The sequence below is a fragment of the Dipodomys ordii genome, unplaced genomic scaffold (genome assembly GCF_000151885.1).
Source record: "Dipodomys ordii isolate 6190 unplaced genomic scaffold, Dord_2.0 Scaffold164, whole genome shotgun sequence".
Taxonomy (NCBI): Eukaryota; Metazoa; Chordata; class Mammalia; order Rodentia; family Heteromyidae; genus Dipodomys; species Dipodomys ordii.
The window spans coordinates 1,356,358-1,380,761 of NW_012267380.1; the positions used below are offsets into that span (position 1 = coordinate 1,356,358).

Here is a 24,404-nt window from a genome sequence, read left to right on the forward strand (position 1 = left end):
GGGCGCCCTCGCTCGCCTCCTCGTCGGGCTCCGACAAGGAAGACAATGGAAAGCCCCCGTCCTCCGCCCCGTCCCGGCCCAGACCCCCGCGGAGGAAGCGGAGGGAGTCCACCTCGGCCGAAGAGGACATCATTGATGGATTTGCCATGACCAGCTTTGTCACTTTTGAAGCGCTGGAGGTAAGGGGGAACCCCCTGCCCGCCCTCCCTGCCCTCCCCGCCCCCCGCCTCCCCTCCACGCACGACCCCGCTCCGCCGTGCCCTGCGCCCCATCCTCCCTCGCCGCCGCGCGCGGGGCCGTCTGTCTTGTCTGTGTGTCTGTCTCGGCTGAGGTCTTATTGTTGGAGGGGAGCTGGGGGCGCGGGCAGGCAGGCGGCAGGAGGGACTCGCCGAGCCGTGCCTGGTCGCTGGCCTCTCCCCGCGCCCCTTCCGAGCACCCCTTCCGCAGCAGATGGGCAGAAAAAGGGGTTCGGGCATCACAACAATGCGCCCCCCTCTCAGGCGAGAGCTCTGCCCCCTACTCCTTCCTCCTCTCCCTCCCCAATCATGGCTTCTTCGCTGGTGGAAGTCTCTTTGCTGGTTTGGGGCGCTTGTGGACGGATCTGTGTGTGCTTTCTCCCGAGCCATATGTCCCTGTGTGTCTGGCTAGTAGATACCTTGCCCCGGTGTCCTGGGGACCAGAGGCTGATGGGGTTTGGTGGTTTCTTTGACCCACCCCCACCCCCACCTTTTTTTTTTTTTTGGTGAATCTGGGGAAGGGGGCGTTTTCTCTTGGTTGGGAGAAAGGAGGGAGGAGGGGAGAGAAGACGAAAGGATGGAATATTTTTCTGCGTGGGGCTCTAATGCAGAAAGGGTTAATTATAATATTATCTATATCTATATATACATATGCACGTGTGTGTGTGTGCAGGAACAATTTAGTTGAAGGACAGAAAAAGGGACACCAGGGAGGACTGGTGGGAGGAAAGAAAATCCTAGCTGGAAGCTGAAGGGCTTGTCACCAATTGTCCCTTTCCCCTTTCTTGTGTGTGCACGCTCTCTCTCTATTTCTCTCTCTCTCTCTCTCTCTCTCTCTGTAAGTGATAGGCTTTGTGTGTATATGTGTGTCTTTATTGCTCAGGCACCTGCAGGCAGCTTTGATTTTAAAATGCACATTTTCCTGCCTGCTAAGAGGCTCCTGGGTGGGTGGGTGGGTGGAGGCTGTTGGGAGGAGGGAAGCAGAAGGAGACAGTCCAGGGGTCACAGGAAACTATCTTTGCTGAACATATCTGATTTGATTCTGGCATTGGTCATTGGCCTCCATAAATTTAGCTGCCTTCTTTCTTACCCCTACTGCTTCCCCACCCCCAGCACACACCACCACCAACACCACCACAACAGGAAGGCCTTGAGATTCTTTAGAGTGGGTCCAGCTTTCTTAGGCACAGAACCAAAAGAGGAATTGGTCTATAGCCTGTCCTACACTTGATGTGATGGTTTGAGGTTCCTGAATGAAACTTTTCCCTTTTGGCTTATTTAATTTTTTTTTGCTGTTACTATGGCATTGTTTCAGATGTGCAAGCTTTGTTAATGAAAGCTGAAATTGCACATACAGTGACTGCACAGGCTTAGGTTACTGCTTCTGTGTCTGTGTTTGGGTGTCAGGCTTAATATTTGGAAAGAGGCTCTTCTGTGAACTGCTTTTGGCTGTGGTGATGGAATGAATGGTGGTGGGTGGTGACCAGTGATTGGGAGAAAGGGAGGGTGATGGTGGTGGTTGGTAAGAAATTCCCATTAGTGGTTGAGTTACCCTTGGGTTCTAGCATGGTGATGACTGGCTAAAATGAAGAGGGTTGAGGCTTAACCACTTAGGAGGATTCTAAGTAAAGCTTTAGCTGTGTCAAGGTAGATGGGTTTAGGGAACTGTGACCTCTTCCTCTGTCTTTCTCTCTTGCTTTAAAATAGGATCGAAATGGCAGCATGAATTGTAAGCGAAAACATGGCCTAGAATTTGGGGCACTGTTGCTATCTGTGATTGGCTTAGGAAAGTACTTGAAAGAGTTGGTTACAAGTGGTTGTGTTTCCTGTGTGCTTGTCTTCTGTGCTCTGTGGCCCACTGAGCAAGAGGGGCCTCTGGATTCCTGTGGTTGGTTCTGAACTCCAGGCAGAGATTGATATAACTTCATGCAATTTAAAAACTGTCTTGTGTAACTAGATGAGTAGGCTTGTGATTTTCTTACAGCTTCACATTTGACTTTTGGGAGAAGATGTGTCCATTCTTCTTTGTTTTGAACTTAAAAACTTTTAATTTTTACAAAAATCAAATTCAAAATGTATATATCATTACTGCCATTTCTTCCCTTGCTCGAATTTTTTTTTCTACTACTTTTCTACATTCAAGACCCAGGTTACTTGGTTAGCTGACAGCTATCCTGCCTTCGTATCTAAATGTCATGCCATGTCTCTGTGTGGTCTGATTTTTGAAAATTATTTTGTAGAAAATGTAAGTATATCCAAAACGTAGACAGACAGTGTATTGAACCTCAGTATAACTAACACCCAGGCTCAACCACTGTCAACCTACATCTTGTTTCTCTTCTATTTTCATTTTCCCTTTCAGGTCTACTATAATGTTACCTGCTAATATTTACATATAAATTTTTTCATTATAATGCTCAAAATCTCCAACCCCTCCAAAGACCATTCTCTTTTCCACATGGACAACAGTTTCCTAATATGACAGTGTTCACATCTTCAGAGGCCCACATTTTGAGGAAACTTGTGAACAAATCAATTTTCATATTGAAAACATATCAGGGGAATCCAAAAATCATATCTGTCAGGTTTCTTGACAAGAGGCTGTTTGTTATCATGTGGTTTTGACATTGGATGGACAGAACATATGTGGGATGTATATAGTGTATAGTGATCATTAAGGCAAAACCTTTTATGTTACCATTGTATCCAGTTGGAAAGATTTACTGAATTATCATCAAGAATTATTAGGAAACAGGCAGCTAAATAATAAGTCTGCATAGAGATGTGTGTTGAGTATGTTTGTAAATATTAAGAATCATTTACAGATGCTGAGTTACCTTGAGTATATGCATTTTTGTGCTTTGTGTTTAGAAATAAAAATAATTGTCACTGTATATCATCAAGGTTGCTGCTGGTATGATACAAGGAGAAACCAGAAACACTGGCTTGCCCCATGAGGCTTATCACTATTCCAGTGTAGAGTAGTAGCTAGTAGACCTTGGACCAGCATGCTTTGGGAGTTACTAGACATATTTACCCCCATGATTTTATCCAGTCTGGGTACCTGAATTGGGGCTTTCTTCCAAGAAAGAGGCTCCTAACTTCTAATGAACTATGTTACTATACAAATGTCAGTCCAGCTCTAGTTTCATAGATACTGGAGTAAAAGTAATAACTATGTCTAATAAGAGCCTGCATTTTAAAATGTGGGTTATTTTCCACTGTTGTTGGATTTTTGTTTAAGATGATGGAAGCTTTGAGGGCATTCTGGCAGGTCCTACACTTCATAGGCTGTGGAACTGGCTGAGGTAGTTTCCTATTCTACAGGGACACTTATCTTGAGTAATTGTGCCCTGAAGTTCAAGTGTGTGATTATGGAGAGTCTCATGATAGAAGATAAGAGGGTAGGTGAGGAGGCTAAAGTTGAATGAGGTGTTCTTTTCATTATGGAATTGAGAAGCAGAATTACCATGGATGTAGTATTGTGCATTTGTATAATCTTTCAATGACAGGATGAGAGCAAATACCGCCCTTCCCCCCAAATCATGTATAGTTAAAGACAAACAAACACACACCAATGTGGCTTCTAGCAAGCAAAGTATAAACGGGGACTGTTGGAATTTTAGTACCATCTGTATATCCTGAGGTACCAGATAATGTGCCATTCTGGTTCTTGAGTTTCTGTTTCTGTTAGGAAGCCATGTGAGTGTCAAGGGTGCAAATCCCTCCTTCACCCTGCCCCAATTCATAATGCTCTTATGCATTGGTTCCTGGGGGATCTTCCTTTAGTTCAGAACACTAAGGGAAGTGGAGATGGAATTGATGAGATTAACACACATGAAGTTACTTCTGGTAGAGGGTAAGAATGAGACTCTCATGTGGTCTTATTTCTTTACTCCTTCAGGGCTTACCCATGCATCGCTAGTTGTAAGTAGGTTGTACAAAATCTGATGTCCTGTTAGTATGCCATGTTAGTAGACTCTAATAACTAGACAGTACAAAATCTGATAAACTGATAGCATGCCATGTTAGTAGGCTCAAATAATTGATGATGTCCAGATCTCACTTATCACTTGTTTGAAAACCAACATTTATCATGTTCCTTGTATCAATCAGCAAATATTGATGGAGTGCTTAGTATGTGCAAGGCCCCAGGACAGAGAAATGTAAAATATATGTAGCATGTGAACAGTTGCTAGATCCAGCACCTGTAAAATAAATCTGAGAAAGACATTTGAATATCTGATAATAGCCAAGTGCATCAAGCAGTCAGAGAGGGTGGTGAGCTCTAGGCAGTGTTGGATGGCTCCAGAAGGTAGACTAGGTAGGATTGGGAGACACAGAGTACATTCTAAAGGAATATTGAAGAAGGCAAAGGCACAAGACCAGTGAGAAGGTGCTATGTGATTAGGATTTGGGGGCAGAAAAGGGCTGGTAGAAATGAATACCGAAGTAGGTAATTCATCCCTATTAGAGGATCAGGAGGGCTGTAGAGACCTGTGGACCAGGCTTGTTCCTTCTAACAAATTATGTGACCTTCCTTGGGCAATTCTTCTCTGGAAACATCATTGGTAGAGAAATTTAGACTAGTTTAGAGCAGACATTTTCAAGCTGGAAGGGGATGAGCTTTGCAGGATGTGCATGGGTTGTGTTCCACACCAAAATAGAGTGATCTACTCTCAAATAGAGTTTGGAGCTCAATGGGCTAGACAACTGTCTCTTTCTGCCAGAATTAAAGTCTCTATTACGTTAATGGAAATTGTGGATATCAGAAAAGGCAGTTTAGTTGTCACAGGGCACTTGTCAGCATTGCATTCAGAATCCACTGTGGAAAACGCTGCCCAGGATTTCACACAGGTCACTGCAGGTCTGGCCCTTGGTGCTCTCCAAGCAAGACCAGGGTGAGTGGTCTGATAGTAGATGACTTGCCGTCCTGGGGATGCTATTGCTTACGTGTGAGAGGTACAGAGCCAGGGAGATTAGTCCTTGGCTTTTCCTCCCCTCTTCCTCTGCCTGGTGTCAGCCTTTTAGCTGATTATTGTCAGTAACCCCACCATGAAGTGAGTACTGGTGCAGCTGATGCTATGAATTGCTCTTTTCATTGTAAAGGGAGCCCGCTCTGAAGCCATCACACTGCCCTCCAGCCAACATCATTTTTCCTCTGTTGGTCCTTTCTTTATGTATTACTGCCTTTTTATTTTAACAACCTGGAAGAGAAGGTTGAATGAGAGAGAAAGGAGGTTGACATTGATGTTAAAACAAAGGTTTCAGATTAGCCACCATTTGCCTCTTTTGTCCCAAGTGTTAATTAACAGAGTCAGAACTCTAGAGAAGTTGGGGAGCTGGGTCTTGGTTCCATGTTTCATTTTTCTGACTTAGAAAGTTTGGTGGTAACTGTCCAATCCACTGGCCAGCTCCAGCATTTCAGTTCTGAAAGCGAGCATACTTTAAGACCTGAGGACCTGGTTAAGGACAAGCAGGTTTAGAAATAAATGGAGAGTGTGAACAAGTATGTGTGGCAGTCTGATTTTAGGGCCCAGTTGCGTTTCCCATCCATCTGTTGCCTGCTTTCCTATCTCCTGCTCTCTTCCCTTACTGAGGTTGAGATAACAAAATTACAAATGCAGACAATAAGAAGTAATGGATTATGGAAGTTATGGAGGCAGTCTGGAATCTTTACATTTGTAAACTTTAATGATTTAACAATTCGTTATAGGGTCTCTGATACCAGCTTTGTGGGAGAATTATCTGCCAGTTTTCTGAGTTACATATATCTCATCTTTTTTATTTCTCAGATCCTCTCTGAATTTCAGTTCGGCTTTGTCTGAACTAACATTAGCTATACAAACACTGTTAAAAGACTTTACTTCCATTTTGGCTTCATGGTGGATACCACCTTAGTACCTTCATCCTGAAATACCTGTATGCAGTAGAATTAGACTTATGGAGGAGAAGGAAATGGAGACTGGCTAATGCATGTTGGCAGAGAATCTTCCCACCGTAAGTTCTCTGTAGTTCTGTGTGAATACTACCTGAGGTACCTGTAAAGACTATGACTCTTGATTGTATGGGTGAAGGAATCTGAGAGTTCTGAGATTTAGTCACTTCCAGTACTTTGCCAAATTGCTCTAAGTATGAGGATTCCATTTTCCTTGCTATCCACACACCTACCCCTCCCCCACATTGAGGCACACAGCCAACCTCATTGTAGCCTTCTGTAAAATTTCTGCTTACAATGATATTTTATAAACTTAAAACAAGAAATTAAGAGATAATAGTTCACTATTGCAGTTATCTCTCAAGTATTATAGCAATAGATTTTTTGCTTGTAGGTCTCTGTTCAATTATACTGCTGGCTGAGTGTCTTTCAATGAATAGTTTTTCATAGTTAATAACTTTCAAGAGTAAAATGCTAAGAAAGTGAAGCTGTGGATAAATGCAATTGTTGGGCATTAGGTTTCTCCCCTTAAAGTCCAGTGATTTCCACCCATTTGTTCTGTACACAGTCAGTTGGTAGAAATAACAAAGGTCCTGGATTGTGCTTTTCTCAGTGACAATTTTACATGGTTTAAATGAAATGGACTTCCATTGGGGCAAAGGCGAACTGGGCATTTGCTGTCATTGTCATTGCATGCTGTTTTCTAGTCCTCCTGTGTTTGCTATGGTAGTCACTCTTCAGTTACATGTGAGAATTACAGTTTTGAGATTAATGTGCATATGGAGAATTATCCTAAAATTGGGACCTAGCCTTTCCCAGAGCAGCTTGTCCATTCATTTTCCTCCAGTCATGGGTGGTATAGTCAAGTGGACCAGGTGCTTTCTAAGTTACCTCCACAAGATTTAGGCACAGCTGCAGTCTTTAGTGATGCGTTTCTCTCTCAGCTGGCAAATGAAAACAGAGCTCTGAGGGGTTAATTGACATGCTGCATATCACACTGGGAGCCACAGGCTCTGATTTACCCAATGATATAAGGAGATGTGTGTTTCTCCTTAGTACTGGGAAGTCCAAGGATTGGAGGAAGTTTTTTTCAAAATAAATGCTAAAAATAAGATTGACTACCCATGGTTGTAAAAGGTTCCCACACTAATGTCCTGATAGTATCTTTACAAGCAGTCTTCTTCCACTCCACACTGTTCCTAGGAGTGGAGGGAAGTGCATTGGCCCTTTCCTGTAGATACATCCTCCTGCCCACCTTTCTGTACTGAAGATGTAATTTAAAATAGGGTGCTAATAGGAGGGCTTTTCCTTCTTGAATGTCAAGTGGAAAGATAACATAACATTTGGATATAAGATGATGTTACTGTGGCCCACTTCAAAATTTAGACATTTTTTGGGAATCTGAACAACTGAACAACATTGACCTTATAACTTGAAAAACAAGGAACTTTGGAGAGTGTTTGAGTGGAAGGCTCAACTAAACTCAAGAAAGATTCAAAATATTAAATCCACATGACGTGCTGGCTAAGGCATCTTGTCTGTTTACTGCTGAACCAGAAAATTTATAACAACTGTTTGTCATGTGTATATATTTATAGCCATTCATATAATGAAAAGAAGTTTTTATGGGATTGTAATAACATATCAAGATGGATGTAATTAAAACAGAAGCAGATTGACACCCTGAATTAAATGCAAACCATAAACCAGGATACCTGAGCATTGTGCCTTACATATTTGCTACAGGGGGCAGTCAGCCAAATATGCAAATAAAAAGACATTGATGAATCTCTCTCTCTCTTTCTGTGTGTGCATGTGTGTGTGTGTGTATATGCATGTGTATGTGTATGTGTATGTGTGTGTGCTTGCTGAGAGCCCAACTATTCTATTAATCTTTTATCAGGCATTGTTTAGATTTGCAGCTGCAATGGATTGTATAATTTGACAGACCAAATAGTTTAGGACAAGAAAGTAGGACATAATAAGAGGAAGACATGATTGATATGCTGACAAAGGGGCTGAGTAATCTTCAGATCTGTGCTTAATGCCATTAACGGACATGGTAAACCAAGATGTTTTCGTTGAACTTCAACTGGAGAGGTTCTGCCTCTTCCATTTACAATGAAGATCTATCTCTAATTATACTCCGGACTATATGTTGGCAAAATTGGTGTAAATCAAATTTTTGTAAATTGAATAAAAATGTGCTATGGGAATCTTGCTGTGAGAGGTATTTTGTCTGAGTCCTTTTAACCGAGGGGAGCACTCCCCTTCTGCAGGGAAGCTGGAAGTTTGGTGGATCTCTTCAGATGGACACTGCTTTCCTGGAGACACATTTCATGTGCTCCCCATGCTCCTTGAAGCATGGATTGTGATAGTTACATTTTTTGTGTGGAGTTTCATACCTCTTGGTCTTGGGCAGTGATTCTAGGAGTAATTAGGAGTAATTGGTGGTGATTAGAATATGCCCACATTGCTCCACAGTTCAGAGCTTGGGTTTCAAGTGCGTGCTATGGAGGGTAGGAGGCTATATGGAATGTGATTTCTCTATCCGTACGGTTGTAGAGTCCAGGCATGTCACAACTACTTCAAAGTCATGATTGTAGAGACACTCTGGCTATAACTTTTCTATATGACGGTTCAGCTTTAAAATTGTGAAGATGCCAAGTGCAGGGCTGTACTGCTATTAGGGAACTCAATGATATCTGTTACATCTTGTTAACCAGGGAGGAAAATGCTTTAATCAAAACATCTCAACTGATGGAATATCCTGTGCTTCAATTTTGGAAATGGCCTTAACAGAAGAAGCTGGCCTGTCTACTCCCCAAGCCTGGAGACTTGAGAGTGTTTTACTTTTATCAAATTGCTTTAATATTGTGTGTTGAAAGTAGATGTTTTCAGAGTAGTATGAGCCACAGTGAAGTTTTTGTTTTTGTCCTCCCTCTTAACTCCCATAGAACATGAGGCCCCCAGAGGGAGTTTTTATTTCCTGATGGGAGCCTGGAGGATCTGCAAATGATAATTGCAGGTGAGAGGCTAGGGGTGATTCAGCCTGTGCAGTGAGAGGTGCCATTCTACACCTAAGTGTTAAAGCCTGCAGTATTAAGACAATTGTGCTGTTCTGAAATGCTTTACTAATTTAATATAGAAATGGACCACATTGTCCCAGGTCGCCTTCAGTTGAAGGACTAGAACTTTGGAAATACTGAACTGTAATGTGATTCCAGAAATAGTCCCTGTGCTTCAAAGTAGTCCTCTGTAATACCTGAAAGTACCAAGACTTATCTGTTTAGCTCAGCATATTGACCCACTTCTGCTTCCCTTGAACACTTGTTTTCAATTGGAAAATATTTTGGCAATGTGGCTTTTCCTTTTGAGTCACTCAAACTTCAAAAACTAGCTAGTGAAATAATCTTTTTCTTCTGTATTTCAAACCCCCAATTTTAACTGCAGCCCTTACCTGTTTCCAGTCATAGATTATTAATAGTAATGGTGTTAATAATAGTATATTATCGATTATCTTCATGCTGGGATATAGGCTTATGTCTTGGCTTTGGGCGCATTGATTTCATCTTTTTGAAATGATTTCCCCATGCATTGAGATTTTGAAGCCATCCTACAAGTGTTTTTGAAGTGTTGACCACAGTGTGATGGGCTTCATGTTTTCTTTGGGAGCTGTGTGTAGTTCAAATGCTGTTATTATTTTTTTTTCTTGGTCTGTTATGTGTGCTATAATGGTTTACTGTGTGTCACTGGGGAGTTATGACGGGAGCCTTGGACAGGAGATAGCCATTCTTCTCCCTCTGTTTCTAACGTATTGTTTTATTTCCTAGCAATCTCTGTCTTTAGCCTGTGCACCCTGCCTATGTGTGTCCTTCAGAGGCTACTGGGGGGGTCTTAGAATTGCTTTTCCTTTGCTCAGTAATCCTTGCAGAGGAGACATTCAGTCAGTGCTTGTGGACTGTTGACTTGTATATATATGTACAGGGTTGATATCTCCATTGTTTTTGGAAACTAAAACTCACAGAGATTCTCACTTTGCTCAGAAATGTAGTAGTTCTGACTGATTCTAAAGATTAGGTCCCTCACTCCTCTTTTTAATACAGATTGACTTTCTAAGAGTCTCAGATGGGCTCATTTTTCTTATTGTTTACAAAGGATTTTATAGAAGTTAGAAGAAAGTACCTTATCACATTTGGGGATGTTTTCTTTCCCACCTTGCCCTGTTTTTACTTTTTGGTGTTTCAAGGGATCAAATCCAGGGCTGCCCGCTAGGTATGCTAGGCAGGTGTTTTAACCTTTCAAACTTTTTTCTAGGTAGCATTGTGCAGTAGATTTTGTTTTTTTTTACCTTTCCAGAGGTAAGAGGTGAGATTCTTGAGATTGAGTGCCAGTCCCTGTTAAAAACACTGGCAACTTCTTCCTTCACTGTGTTCCTCAAGCTGCCCCTGTGATAACAGGGAGCAATTGGGAGAAGGGAATGGCAGCTCAAGTCACCAGGCATATAAGTATACATTCTGTTCTGGGTTCCTGTCTGCTTGCAACTATTTTAGAAACTAATATTCCTCTTGGAATTCTGTTTGGAATTCTTATTACTAGTACTGTGCTTAATTTTTTTCTTTAACTAATTGATGTTAGTATTATCCCTACCTTTGGTTCTTACTCTACCCAGACCTGAGCTCCTTGCTTCGTGGTGAAAGACCACATTAAGAATTCCCCTTTCGGGCTGGGAAGGTGGCTCAGTGGTAGAGTGCTTGCCTTGCAAACCTGAGGTCCTGGGTTGGATTCCTCAGCACCACATAAGCAAAATGAAAAAAGCCAGAAGTGGCCCTGAGCCCTAGCCTCAAGGGACAGCACCCAGGCTCAGAGTTCAGGCCCCACGACCAGACCTCCCAACCCCCCCCCCAAAAAAAAAAAAAGAATTGCCCTTTGCTTTTTTAGACTATTTTTTGAAGATGTGTGTGACAAATAGTTCATTATTTGCCAGTCTTTGTTTCCTGTCATTATTCTAAGCACATTTGCAAATTGTTTACTCCTCCATTCTCCATTCTGCCCAGTGGAGGAAGTTTATGCTACTAAGACTATGCTAATGAGTATGGCTGTTGGATTTGCTTCTTATGGAAATCCTAGTGGCCTCTTTCCCACTGGGCTGAGATGGGCTCCCTCACTCTTCTTTGGGACTTCTGGTTTTAGGCTTGACTATTGGCCATCAGTTAGGAAGTAGGTAGGAGAGGACAGGAGGTAGTGGAAAGCTCACTCTATTCCATGCCCCTTGCTGTATTGGAATTTTCAAGACTCCTAGGAGAACTTGAAGATGACCAGTTAAACATTCCCGAAGGCTGTTTCTCTCTTAGAAGAAAGGTGGGGTTTCATCTGGGAACTGGTGCTTTGACAGCAGTCTTTTCTCTCAGCCAAGCTGCCTTCAGGAGCAGTTGTCCTTTTTTACACGCAGAATGGAAATGCAGGAGAGTTCTGTCTTCACCCATTTTAATTTCAAGGGAGATCCAAGAAAAGGCATGTCCTTTGGTATGTAACTATAATCATAAAATTCACTATAATGGCAACTACACCATTAAGTGCGGGGTTTTAAAAGGTAATTTCTGATGCTTTAAGTTTTTGTATGTGTGAAATAGGAATTTTGTGTTAGCTCTAGAGCCAGACTCAGGTTTTGAACTCTGAGGAAGGAACTTCTTCTCTTGTCTTTCATTACAGTTTGTAATAATATCTCCTGTGATGCTTTCACAGTGAAGGAAACAGTGTGAAGTTGGGCTGCCAGAGATGGTACCACTTTCTCCCAGGACAGTGGGTGCTTTCTATTTGCTGTTTACAGATGAACAATATGTGAACATTCTTGGTGTAGGTTTCTACATCTGCTGTCCATATTTCACCTGTGCTTACTTCCTTTAGTATGGTATACCTGGGATTAGGGACAGAGAAATATGTACAGTCAGCCTGATTTGAAATTGCACTGTTGAAATACAGCCCATATGGCCATTGTAAAATGGTTAGCACTGCATGTAATTGCCTTCCCAATCATGTGCTTTGTCATTATTTCCATCTTCCAAGATGCGCTCCCGCAGCACACTGACAGCAAAGGCGTCATTAGAAAACATATGGACATGCAAAGGCATTAAATTGTCTTTAGTTTAAGGATTAGATTACAGGCTTAGTGGATGGGTCACCATGCTTTTAATGGATGACTCTTGCTTACTTCAGCACTGCTAGACTGGATGACAGAGCTTTTTGTAAAGGTCTTATTGACTCCTTTGCTAAGTATATTTCCTGTCTTCCCTTCAGTTGTGGGAAGGTTGGTTAGCAGTGCCCAAATTCTGTCATAATATTGCAGCTAATAGGTTTCTCAGGAGTGTTTTAACTATTTGTGCATGATTTTCTGGAAGACTTCTTCAATCTCTTCTGTCCTGAGTGAGCCCAAAGCAGGCCAGCCCAGGCATGATTTTATTTGAGGGTAGATCTTTCAGGCAGAATCAGGAGCTCTGAGGTGGCTGCCAAATTTTGGAATATATGTTCTCCATTGTATAGCTTTTGGCTCCATGTGGGTCCCAAGGCCCCCACCCTTCTCGTTTCCTCTGTTAGAAGTGAGACTTCTGTAGGCCCTAGAGACACTAGGACCTTGTGACAGTATATGCAAAGATACACCTTGCCCTCTGGTTGAAGATGTCCTGGGATGCAGCATTTCTGGGGTGCAGTATGCTTTGATTTTCGGGGTCATAGCAGTGTTCATCAGATCTCATGTCTCCTTTAGATATACAGCAGACTTGATGGGGATCTGAGGACTCCCTGTCACTGACAAGGGACTTTGGGGTCATTTGGGGTGGCTTGGGGCACACTGAGGAGAGTTTCTGACTTTATTTAAGTGAAGTCCATCTTTACCTGTGAGATAAACTAGGGTCAGATTCTTTTGGGAAAGGAAAAGGTGTCTGGATTCGAGTTTAACTGTGCCAGGCATACACAGTTCCAGGTAGTGAGACATTGTAGTGAGAAATAGAGGTCCACTCTAATAGAGTTTATCGTTTGACAGGAGATAGGGCATGTTGTGATGTTACTGGCTTTCACAAGCAAGGCTTCCAAGGAGCTGGTACTGGAACAGAAACCTGAAAGAGATGAGGGAAACAGGGAAGAGGAAGCATATGAGGGCTTTAAGGAGGAGTGGCTTGGTGTGCAACTGTAGGAACCATCTGTGAGTCTATGGGGACAACCAGCCTGGGCCAACATAGATAGGATCCAGTGGGCATGACCAACCTGGGCCCAGATGGGGTTGGGGTCAGCAAAGACAGTAAGAAAGTTAAAAATAACTGAAAACACTGTCTAATGCTGCACTGTCCAAACAAAGAGGTCTTTTTGTTTTTGTTTTTTAGTTTCCTTAAAGTCACACAGCTGGCGTTGAAGAAGATGTGATCTAGAACCTACATCTCTCTATATTATCTGTGGCAGCTGCCCATTTTGCCACTCCTCCAGACAGTGGGAGGCCTGGACATCCTTTGGGCAAGAAGACTTGTGTCTTGTTTCCTGATTAAGGATATAGCTTTTCCATAGGGTAGATTATACAGAATTCCAGTGCCCAGTCACCACAAATTGGGAAGTAGCTTTGATCTTCGGTGTCTGGATCTACCACCATTTGCATAATGATTGCATCAGCTAATAGTTTACATTTATCTCACCTTTATCAAGGACTTTCCATTTGTGACTTTTCTTATACTCAGGGATTTACATGTGTTATCACCTGTGATCCTCACATCACCCCTTCAAAGTAATTACTTTAGAGAGGACTGAAGTACAGAGATGGATGTAACTAGCCCATAGTTGTGTAGGTGGAACCCATACCATATGAGTCCAGGGCCTGCAGTGTCTCCAAGAAGGAGAAGGGGGCTGGGCCTATCTAAATGAGTTTTCACTGGAATATCTTTTCCATTTTTAGGTGGTTCTAGAGCAGAGCCCTATAGTAACACCAGCTTGTCTCACAATCATGTTTGGCTTTATGGAAGATTTCATAGCCTGTCTGGTCAGGCCTGGTTTCTTTGCTGCTATTAGGTAGGCTGCTGCTTAAGCTGACAGCATTCAGTCTCTTTGCATTTATGACTAGAACATATTTCAGGACTGGGACTGTGAAGCAGGTTCCTAGATGCTGGTAAGCATTTTCAGGTCCAGACGCCACCAGAGCCTGTAATACATAGGAATGCCAAACCATCTTTAGTCCTGCTGCTTTTGAGGGCCAGTATGCTCTGAGCTTGCTTTAAAATGTATTTGTATAAAATGCATGTATATGAATATGTATGTCTATAAAATATGTGTATGGAACGGTATAAAGCACACATATCTAATGTACCTACCTCTGGTTAACAAACATCGTTGTTTTTTTTAAAATTGTAGGTTATTTTTAACTTGTGCTGTCTGAGGAGTGAGCATCCCTGCTATGTGACGGAATGCTCTGGGGAGCTCTGGTACAATATCCAGGGGGGATGGAGGAAACTCCCTCTCCTCATCAGAACATCTAAAGGCTCTCCTGGGCATTGTGAGGTCAGTTTTTCTTTTATAGCTTCTCAGATACTCCTGCCTTTCATCATTTCATTTTCTGTTGCATCTCCCCACTCCCCTACCCCTGGTGGGGTAAGTACTGAGATTTGAGCTTACTTGATAGGCAAGTCCTCTAGTACTTGATCCATGACCCCAGTCCTTATAATTCGAGTGTGTTTTTTAGATAGGGTCTCTCACTTTTGCTCATACTGACTTCAAACATGGATCCCTCTACCATTTCCTCCTGATGGGATTATAGGCCTGGACTACTATTAGTTAGTTGTTCATGTTTCAGGATTGTGAGAAGTCCTGGGCAGCTCTTCTCCTGATTAGATCTTTCCTCTCCTATTGCCTTGAGACAAGCTAGAGATGCATTCATATATTTCTTTGCTTGAAAATATCAAGTACTTAAGGACCAGATGTGAGGCTTTGGAGAGAGGACTGAGAACTTTACAAATGTTTGTGGCTACTTACTGCCTGTTGAAAGTGTTTGGGCAAGTGAGAACTGGAGAGTTACTTCAGCTGTCAGTGGGGACAGAGTCATACACTTCCACAGGAAAGCTCTGTGCTGTGAGGTGGTGGTTGAGGGTCACGGCTTCATCAATAAACTGTGTAGAAGATATGCCCTGCCACCAGAAGAGTCAGTCTTCCGTGGATACACCAGTTGCTGAGACTGGTGTCTTTCCAAAGTGCCACCGAGAATGGATTATGTAGGTCCTAATTATCCCCTTTGGTCCCCAGCTCCCTGTAGTGCCCTTTTCCCCTTCTATTGCTCATTTTTTAACTTTCTTCTTTATGCCAGGTATTCTTGTAGGCACTGGAGGGAAAGCAACCAGTTAAACACAGCCCAGGTCTTGAGGGATATTGTTTTGGGGATTTGGGGAGTGAGGTTACACTCTGGTGTCTGGTTGTTTAATGTCACTCAGGAAAAGGTATAAGGGAACTGTGATCCTCCCGTTGAAAAGCTCTGGGGGACCATTTGGTAGGTAGAGAAGTATTTCTGCCTAACAGCTTAAATTATATATTTCCCCTTGAAGATTTGGATCACAGTCTTGGGGCTTGAACTGGGCCTGGGCACTATCCCTCTCAATTTAGCTCAAGGCTAATGCTCTACCACTTGAGCCATAGTACCCCTTCTGGTTTTCTGGTGGTTTATTGGAGATAAGAGTCTCGTGGACTTTACTGCCTGGGTTGGCTTTGAACTGTGATCCTCAGTTCTCAGCCTCCTGAGTAGCTAGGATTACAGACATGAACTACCACGGCCAGCCATAGAAGCTTTCTTGAATGTATTTCTTCAAGAGAAGTTTTGTGCTGAGACCTTTAGTGACTTTCAGAATTGGTTGACTTACTTCATTAGCAGCTTGACATGATGAAAATGATTGTCAACTCAAGTTCAAGATTAGGGAAGATGCTGTAGACATAATGACTCTTGGTTCTCTTTCTCCCTGAGGTATACTCTCCAGGCCATCAGTGTGCTTTTGTCAATTCCAAAAAGAGGAGGGTGGGAAAGGAAGGTTTCTTTGGCTTTCAGATGACTCCTATTGGGGAAGATGATGTGGGACTGAAGCTTCTCTGTATTGTGGTCTTCCCTGGAGCCAGTAGGATTGGGTATGGATAAACACCACTAGACTCTTGAATAAGGAAAAGATGGAGGGGTTATAGTTGGAGTTAGTCAATAAGATGGGTCTTGAGAAGAAAATGGAAAGTTTGAGGGGAAAAAAGGTACTTAAACTAGTTTTAACACTCTTGGGGTTAAACAGAAGATGTGTTGATAGGATTTTCAACAAAGAGGAAAACCAAATACCAGCTTCTATAGAACTCTTTATACTTGTGTGTTCTTAAAAAGAATAATCTAGGATCATTAAAATGCAAAGATACCTTATTTTATCAGCTTTTGGATTCTGTTTTTTTTTGTCAGTCCTGGTGCTTGAACTCAGGACCTAGACACTGTCCCTGAGCTTCATTTGCTCGAGGCTAGCACTGGTACCTCTTGAGCCATAGCACCACTTCCAACTTTTTCTGTTTATGTGGTTCTGAGGAATTGAACCCAGGGCTTCATGCATGCTAGGCAAGCACTCTACCACTCGGCCAGCTTTTGGATTCTTTACATAGGTTCTGACAAGGGTATGGGAAGGCAAGTGGGAATTACCCATTGCTTTTTTGTTTTTAGCTTTTTTTTTTTTTTGCTTTTGCTATTGAAGGGCATACGCTCCCTGCTTTTCTAATTTAGGCTGTCCTGGTGGGCATAGAAATCTGTGGCTCCTGAGGGCTGTGGTGCAGAGGGATAGATCTAATACCTGTGTAACTGCCTGAATCAACAGGTTTGGGAATTAGGGCAGGACTCCTGGGCCCACAATGGAAGACAGAGTTCATGTAGAGAGACACAAGATCTCTTTGTTTTTACTTTGACTGGAAAGGACAGGACATAAAAGTTCTCAGCTGTCCAGTTTGTCTCAGCTATCAGCCCAGCTTGGATGCACCGAAGACAGTAGCTAGCATTTACATAGTACGGGTATTATAATTACTAAAATCAGCTCCCTTGTCCTCAGAGAGAGTACTCTTGCATCCCATTATATAGAAGCATTTATGCCTGAACACTTATGACTTCAGAGCCAGACCTGAACCATGGCATAATGGGATTAAAGAATGCTCAGAGGGTTTTATTCTGATTTGTTTTATTGTGGCTTTCAGTCTCCCACCCCATCCGGAGGTAATAGGCACCTTAGACTGGCACCTTCTTAGAGACAGGAAAGTGATCTAGAAAGCCATGTTGTGTAATTGTTGCAGATGACCTGGTGAAGTAGTAGTGTTGTGGTAGGACAGAGATGTGGGAATGAGGTTTCCTAATATGTAGGCCATTGCTTTTCCCACTGCACCATATCGTGTCCATTAAAAATATCCTCAACATTTCACTGAACTAAAAACTTGTAAACCCAATTTGTGTCATCTGAACTCCTGCCGGTGGGTGAACTAGATTAAAATAGCTGGGTACTGCCTGCTTTTGCCCTAGGGAAGAGGGTGGTAGACATTTTAGAAAGTAACATTTGCATGTGAGCTTATCTGACCTGCTCCTGAGATCTTTCCAGTGGGCTTATAGGAAGCTAGAGAAAATGTATTTAGAGGAAATACTTGAGCTCACAGCATGGCTTTTTTTTTTTGGTCATTGTTAGTGGGACACCACTAACTCAAATCGTGAAAAAAACAAAACTGTCTCCCCCGCCCCACCCCAAATGCAAGCTTTGTGAAGCTTTTGTCTGGCAAATAAGACTTAAAAGAGTATGAATGAATGATCCACCTTGATTGTGGATGTTTCAGAGTGGACTACTTTCTAGCTTTTTGTTTTTGTTTGTTTGTTTTTGTTTTTCTTTTGATTCCCTGCTTGCTTTGGTGGTAACCTCTTTCCTTGGCTAATGCTTTGTTTAGAAACAAGTGCTCTGGCATTCTAAAACAAATTATCCAGCAGGCTCCAATTGTGCTCTCAGATAAAAGATTCTAGGGTAGTGCTCTTTCTACCTTTGAATTGTGGTTGCCAGAGCCTGCCTGAGAGCAGAATTCACTTTACTGTGAAGCTTCCATTCCAGATTAATGTGCTTCTCAAAAACTGGAGAGGTCTGGGAAGGTGGCTCAGTGGTAGAGCGCTTATCTTGCATGCATGAGGTCCTGGGTTCGATTCCCCAGCACCACATAAGCAAAAAGAAAAAGCCAGAAGTGGTGTTGTGGCTCAAGTGGTAGAGCGCTAGCCTTGAGCTGAAGAGCTGAGGGACAGCACCCAGGCCCAGAGTTCAGGCCCCACGACTGGACCCCAAAAAACCTCCCCCAAAAACTGGAGAATATAAATCTGAAAGGGAAAATATATATTGGGTTTAATCCTTCAAAGGGCCCTAATGGAAACCTAGAAATAATGGTTAGAATTTAGCCTTTGGTCTTAACATTAAACCTCTGGAGAGCAAAGCTCAAGGACCCAGTAATGACAATGAAGAGGGGCCAGCTCCCAGACCTTGCAGTGGGAAAGCACGTGTTCCTGTTTAGCCATGACCCAGAATCCCATGTGGCCACAGACAAGTAATTTGATTTCACAGTTTCTCTTCCAAAATTTGCAAGAGGGGTTCCCAGTAGGAGCTTCATGGTGATTATAACACATCAGCTTTCTTTTAGGGTACATATAACTGTGAGAAACATAGGCATGAAGCCTTTGCCAAGTGTTTCATATTTGGTAAGAAAAATCTTTTCACATGTTAAAAGTTTTCCAAACACACTACATTGTCTGTTACCTATTTTGGTCTGAAGAATCTAGTCTGACTAGATTCTAGTCTGACTGCAAATCACACTTTTACCTGGTGCTATGGGACACATGGATACCCAGCTGATTGAATACACAGGTTCCTAAGCTTTGTTCCTACACCTGCTCCTGCCAGGCAAGTGCTCTTCCACTCCCAGGAGGTGGCTCTTTTTTTTTTCTTTTTTTTAAACAAGTCTTTGTGAAGAAGGTTTATAATCAATATTTTAGAGTTTGAGTGTGTGTGTGTGTGTGTGTGGGTGGGTGGGTGTGTATGTGTCTCCTGTGACAGTGGTAATGGTAATGGTTTAAAATAACGAACTTTTCTGCAACCAAACCCTTAGTGAACATATTTATGTGTATTTGTTTTTAAAGTTGTATTCATGGCAGAAAGAACACATCCTGAAAGAAATATTAATGTACAGTTCAATGAATATTCTAAAGTTAACACCTAAGTAATCAATGCTCAGTAGAGAAATAGAATATTTCCGTAACATTTGGGTATTTATTATATTCCTTAACTTCTCCCTTCCAGCCCTTTTCTTCCCATCCTAAGAAATTAGAGATTCAAGTAAAAGTCCATAATATAATAAGATTCCATTGGTAAAACATCCTGCCTTTCTCTATCAGGTGCCTCATAAGAGGCACTCTCATTGCTGTGATTCTTTGATAATAAGAAGTTGGTACAGGGTCTCTGTTTTATCTTAAAATTTTCCTTACAGTGACTCTGGTAACACTTAGCATATACAGAATTAGGTTCTGTGATAGTATGCATTCAGCAGTTGAGTAGAAGTTTGGAGAACTGTGTAAGGACAGTTTCGCAGTCCTGGCAGTTCTGACTCCAGACAGCAGATGAGCCCTGTCACTTCTGCCTAGGAATAAACATGTCTTCTGGCTCAGTGTCTTTATCTGCTACAAGATGAGGGGTGGCTTTGTGGTTAACAGAAAAGAGGTCTCCTTCTCTCAGTGCACCCCAGAATAATCTCTCCTTCATCTCATTCTATTCTGAGCATTGAAAGCCAAAGGTAATGAAATGTGCCTGAGGGCTTTTTGCTCCATCTTTCTGTTTTCTCCTGAAGAATCTTTAGCTTCTTCCCTTGGAGAAGGTCTGGCTGCTTTACACAGCCACAGGCCTGCTTGTTTGTTTTCTTTGGAAAATGTTGCTTTAGGTAAAGCAAACCTTGTGCTTAAGGGGGGTTGAGGAGCTTTCCAGGGCTGCTGGCTGTGATGACTGATAATTATGTGCCAGTAGGCACACATCAGTACTCACTGGCAGGCGCATCACTCTGGGGATGTGAAAGCTGTTCTACTCCCTGCCCCTGCCCTGCCTTTCATTCCCCCATCTTGATGATCTCCACTACAGCTAAACAGGTGACAAGACTCCAATCACCCTGCTCCAAATGGCTTTACATCTTCCCAAAAGTACACCAGAGGCTTTGTTTTGTTACAGTACATTGATTAAATATTCCCACGTGCACAATGGAACTGAAATCTGCTTGGGACCTGTGCAGTTAGCTGTCCATTTGTGGCAGAGAAAATCCTGACTGCTTTTTCCCATCTCTCCTCTTCTCTTCTCCACGCAGATTCTCAGAGGTCCCAGTAGCAGATAAATTATCTGACCTTTCTTTCAGGCATGTGTGAAGTAGGAGGGGTGGTGTCACACTCTTTGGTGCAGCATGCCCTTTGGGCAGTGCCCAAGGTGTGTGGATAATAGGCAAGCCCGAGTGATTTAGATTAGAAGATTCTTTCCTGCTTTGGGGTTGGCAGACCTTTGCCTCTTCCCTTCAACTCTTAGCAGAAGTGGACTCAGGAAGGTCTTTCAAATTAGCTTGCCTCTCTTTTATAGATAGGAAAAGGGTGCTCCTGGCCTTGAAGCTGGTCTGTGTCTGCTGTCAGGCAGGGAAGCCACAGAGCCTCTAAGCTCTGGCCCTATTGCATTTATTTACAAGTTCCTTACAAAGGGCAGTGAGACCTTTAGCATAGGGCAGAAAGATAGGATTTCTAGCTGCAGTAGGGCTGAGACATGTCTTTTTATGGACACGTTAGTTTGGGGATGCTGGAGATTGAACACAGCCTTGCACATGCTGAGCACATACCATAACACCCCCAGCCCTTTTCCTTTTGGGTGTGGGTGGAAGGTTGGTTAGAAGAAAGTTGTAGCTAAAACAGGAGACTGATTTATAAAGTGTTGCTACAATTCTTTATGCATAAGGTGTTAAGTACCTCAATATTAAGGAATGACTTACACATCAAGTGTGAAGTAATCCTTTTCACACAGGGTATTTAAAAGATCCTGGATAGATAGAAAGGGCAGTGGGAAGAGGGAAGAATGACAGGAACACAGAAAGTCAGGGCTGAGAGAACTGTGAAGGAGGTGGCATGCAGAGAGGCCTGAGGGAGGGAGGGGTTGGAAGGTTAGTGACTTCTAACCTCAGTGTAAGGAGGGAAAGGCCCCTTCCACAGAAATGCTATGTGTGACTTAAGATAGCCACACACCTTGTAGCTGTTAGTATAGAGAGAGACTAGGGAGAACCATCAGATAGGTAAAGTGAAATCTCTTAGAGTGTGTCTCTTCCAACTGATTGTGGGTAATTAGTTGGAAATGACATTAACCTGAGCTTAATTGTAATTTTGCATAGTAACAACACACCAGCTGTTCCCTGCATTCTTTCCTGGTGGTGTGATTTCATTATTGGTTTGCTTTAAAAAAAATTCTGTGCTTTTTTTTATTAACTTTTTTTGGGTCCAGTCGTGGAGCCTGAACTCTGGGCCTGGGAGCTGTCCCTCAACTCTTCAGCTCAAGGCTAGCGCTTTACCACTTGAGCCACAGCGCCACTTCTGGCATTTTTCATTTTGCTTATGTGGTGCTAGGGAATCGAGCCCAGGGCCTCATGCATGCAAGGCAAGCACTCTACCACTGAGCCACCTTCCCAGCCCCTGTGCTATCTTTTAAGATCTAATTTTTTTTTCCTTTATCCCCTCCTGGTTGCTGTCCACAGCCCCCACAGTTTAGCAATAATGTCAGTTTTTTGCTGCTGAGGGCTTGGGACACTTAGATTTGCCTGTCATTTGTTTCTTTTTCTTTTCTTTTTAAAGACCATATTGGAAAGACAGTGAGATAAGCATGGGGAATTAGAAAGGTTGTTGTATTTGGGGGCACCTCTACATTGTTTAGCATATTGTACAAATACTATGGATATGGATAATTCTGGGCCTGTCAAAGGTGGTGAAAATATCAAGTGAACAAACCAAAAGTGAAGTTAATTACTGAACAGTGATTGCTCTGATATAACCAATTATTGGATCATTAAATGTTTATTACCTTTTATATGCTCCTTTCCCCCATAAGGGCAGTTTCTTTTTTAAGTCATTAAAATAGAAATAGGATCTTAAGGAAAATTCTTCTAAAAAATTTCCACAAGACTGAAGTATTAAGAAGGCCTGTGTGATCTGACAGCTGAATAGCCTGTTTTTCTTTGGTCTGTTGAATTAGCAATTAATGAAATGTATTGCTTGAGTAGAGAAAATAAGGCTAGTTTTGCTTAGGAAGAAAACAAAAGCAAAAATTAATCCTAAATGCAGATTAATACTAAAATGCAATATAGAAAGTGTAAATAAAGCAGGCTAGATTAGGAGTTTGTGGCCAGTCTGGGCTATACTCTGAGAAAAACGGAGAACAAAACAAAGCCCTGTTCCCTCTCCAGTCTCTTTGACTACTAAGATAGTTACTGCATTAGTGAGTCCTCACCATCATTGTGTGTAGAAGGAATGAGGTTATGTAAACCCAGAGGTGTCTGGATGCCTTGTCCTTCAGTAACCTGGATTAGAAGATGCCTTAGTCACGGCAATGAGGTAATGGAGTGCCGAGGTGGTGTGGTGTTACAGGTGTGGGGAGGACAGGTTATGAAGATTTTTCCCACTGGGCTCCACCATATCCTTGGGTTGAGGGGGTTGTGCTCAGAAAGGAAAGGTCATTGCCCTTAAGTTCACAGCCCAGCTTGCTTCTAAGTAGCTATGAGACAGCAATGTGTCCCTGCTGGGTTTGTTGGGAACCAATGAATGAGTGATTCTACAGAAGGGGCTTCTGTCCACAGAGGAAACATATTGAACATGGTGTAGGGGTATGCTTGTGCATTTCTGTGGGAACACGACACAGTTCTTGTGTGTTGGTGCATTTCCATGGGAACATGACACAGTTTATGTGTGCTGGTACATTTCTGTGGGAAAATGGCACAGTTCTTGTGTGTGTGTGCATTTCTGTGGGCACATGACACAGTTCTTTGTGTGTGTGTGTGTGTGTGTTGTGCATTTTTGTGGGAAGACAGCATGGTGCTTGTATGCACATTCATTTGAGTGGGAACATAACACAGTTCTTGCGTGTGTGCATTTCCGTGGGAACATGACACAGTTCTTGTGTGTGTGTTTGTGTGTGGGTATTTCTGTGGGAATACGGCATAGTGCTTGTCTGCACATGCATTTCTGTGGGAACATGACACAGTTCTGGTGTGTGTGTGTGTGCATTTCTGTGGGAACACGGCACAGTTCTTTGTTGTTGTTGTTGTTGTTTGGTGCCAGTCTTGGGACTTGAACTCAGGGCCTGCGCACTCTCTTTGAGCTTCTTTTGCTCAAGGCTAGCTAACACTCTACCACTTGAGCCACAGCGCCACTGCCCGTTTTTTCTGTTCATGTGGTACTGAGGAATTGAACTCAGGGCTTCATGCATGCTAGGCAAGCATTCTACCACTAGGCCACATTCCCAACAGCACAGTTCTTGTGTACACATTCATTTCTGTGGGAAATGGCACAGTTCTTGTGTGCACATGTATTTCCATGAGAACATGTACTTTGTGTTGGTGCATTTCCGTGGGAACATGACAGTTCTTACAGGAGTGGAAAGATGTTCCAGGCTTCTCTCATATTGCCATGTGTAACCACTTAATTTATAATACCAGTAGTTCTGTGTGCTGTGGTGCCATTGTCAAAAGATTCAAAGGGTATTTACACACACATTTATTCTCAGGTCAGTCCTCTGACACCTCCATAATGTTATCTGTGCTCCTCTGAAGGTGAAGTGTGAAAGGTTGCAGAGAGTGTGTCTACTGCTAGGGACTGCTCTTTAACCCAAGTGAGCTGGGTGAAGTATACCAATAGGAGAGAGAGAACTTTTTTTTTTAATCTTTAAAATTCTGTTTTTAATTTTTAGTGTAAAAGTCATCTTGTGAACAAATGTGGCAATACATTTTAAGTATTTTTTCCATAATTTTTAGCAATATGAAACCTTTTTAAAAAGGTAGGTACCAGATCAGACAACTACCTTTACAGCCTATTATAATGGTGATAAAGTTGGTGTTCATTGAATACTTACCGTTTGGGACCCTGTTAATTGTCATAACTCTGGAATCCTCTTTTTACCCAGGAGACT

The 24,404-nt window shown here is 42.5% G+C and overlaps 1 protein-coding gene across 1 annotated transcript in view; it reads left to right on the top strand.

The window, feature by feature from the left end:
• The first annotated feature begins 7 nt into the window (after positions 1-7).
• Positions 8-24,404, top strand: part of Auts2 (autism susceptibility candidate 2) — an 824,367-nt gene continuing 799,970 nt past the window's right edge. The window contains exon 1 of the mRNA XM_013033172.1: positions 8-179. Coding sequence (XP_012888626.1) covers positions 147-179 — 33 coding nt within the window. The 5' untranslated portion in view covers positions 8-146. The remainder of the gene's footprint in view (positions 180-24,404) is intronic.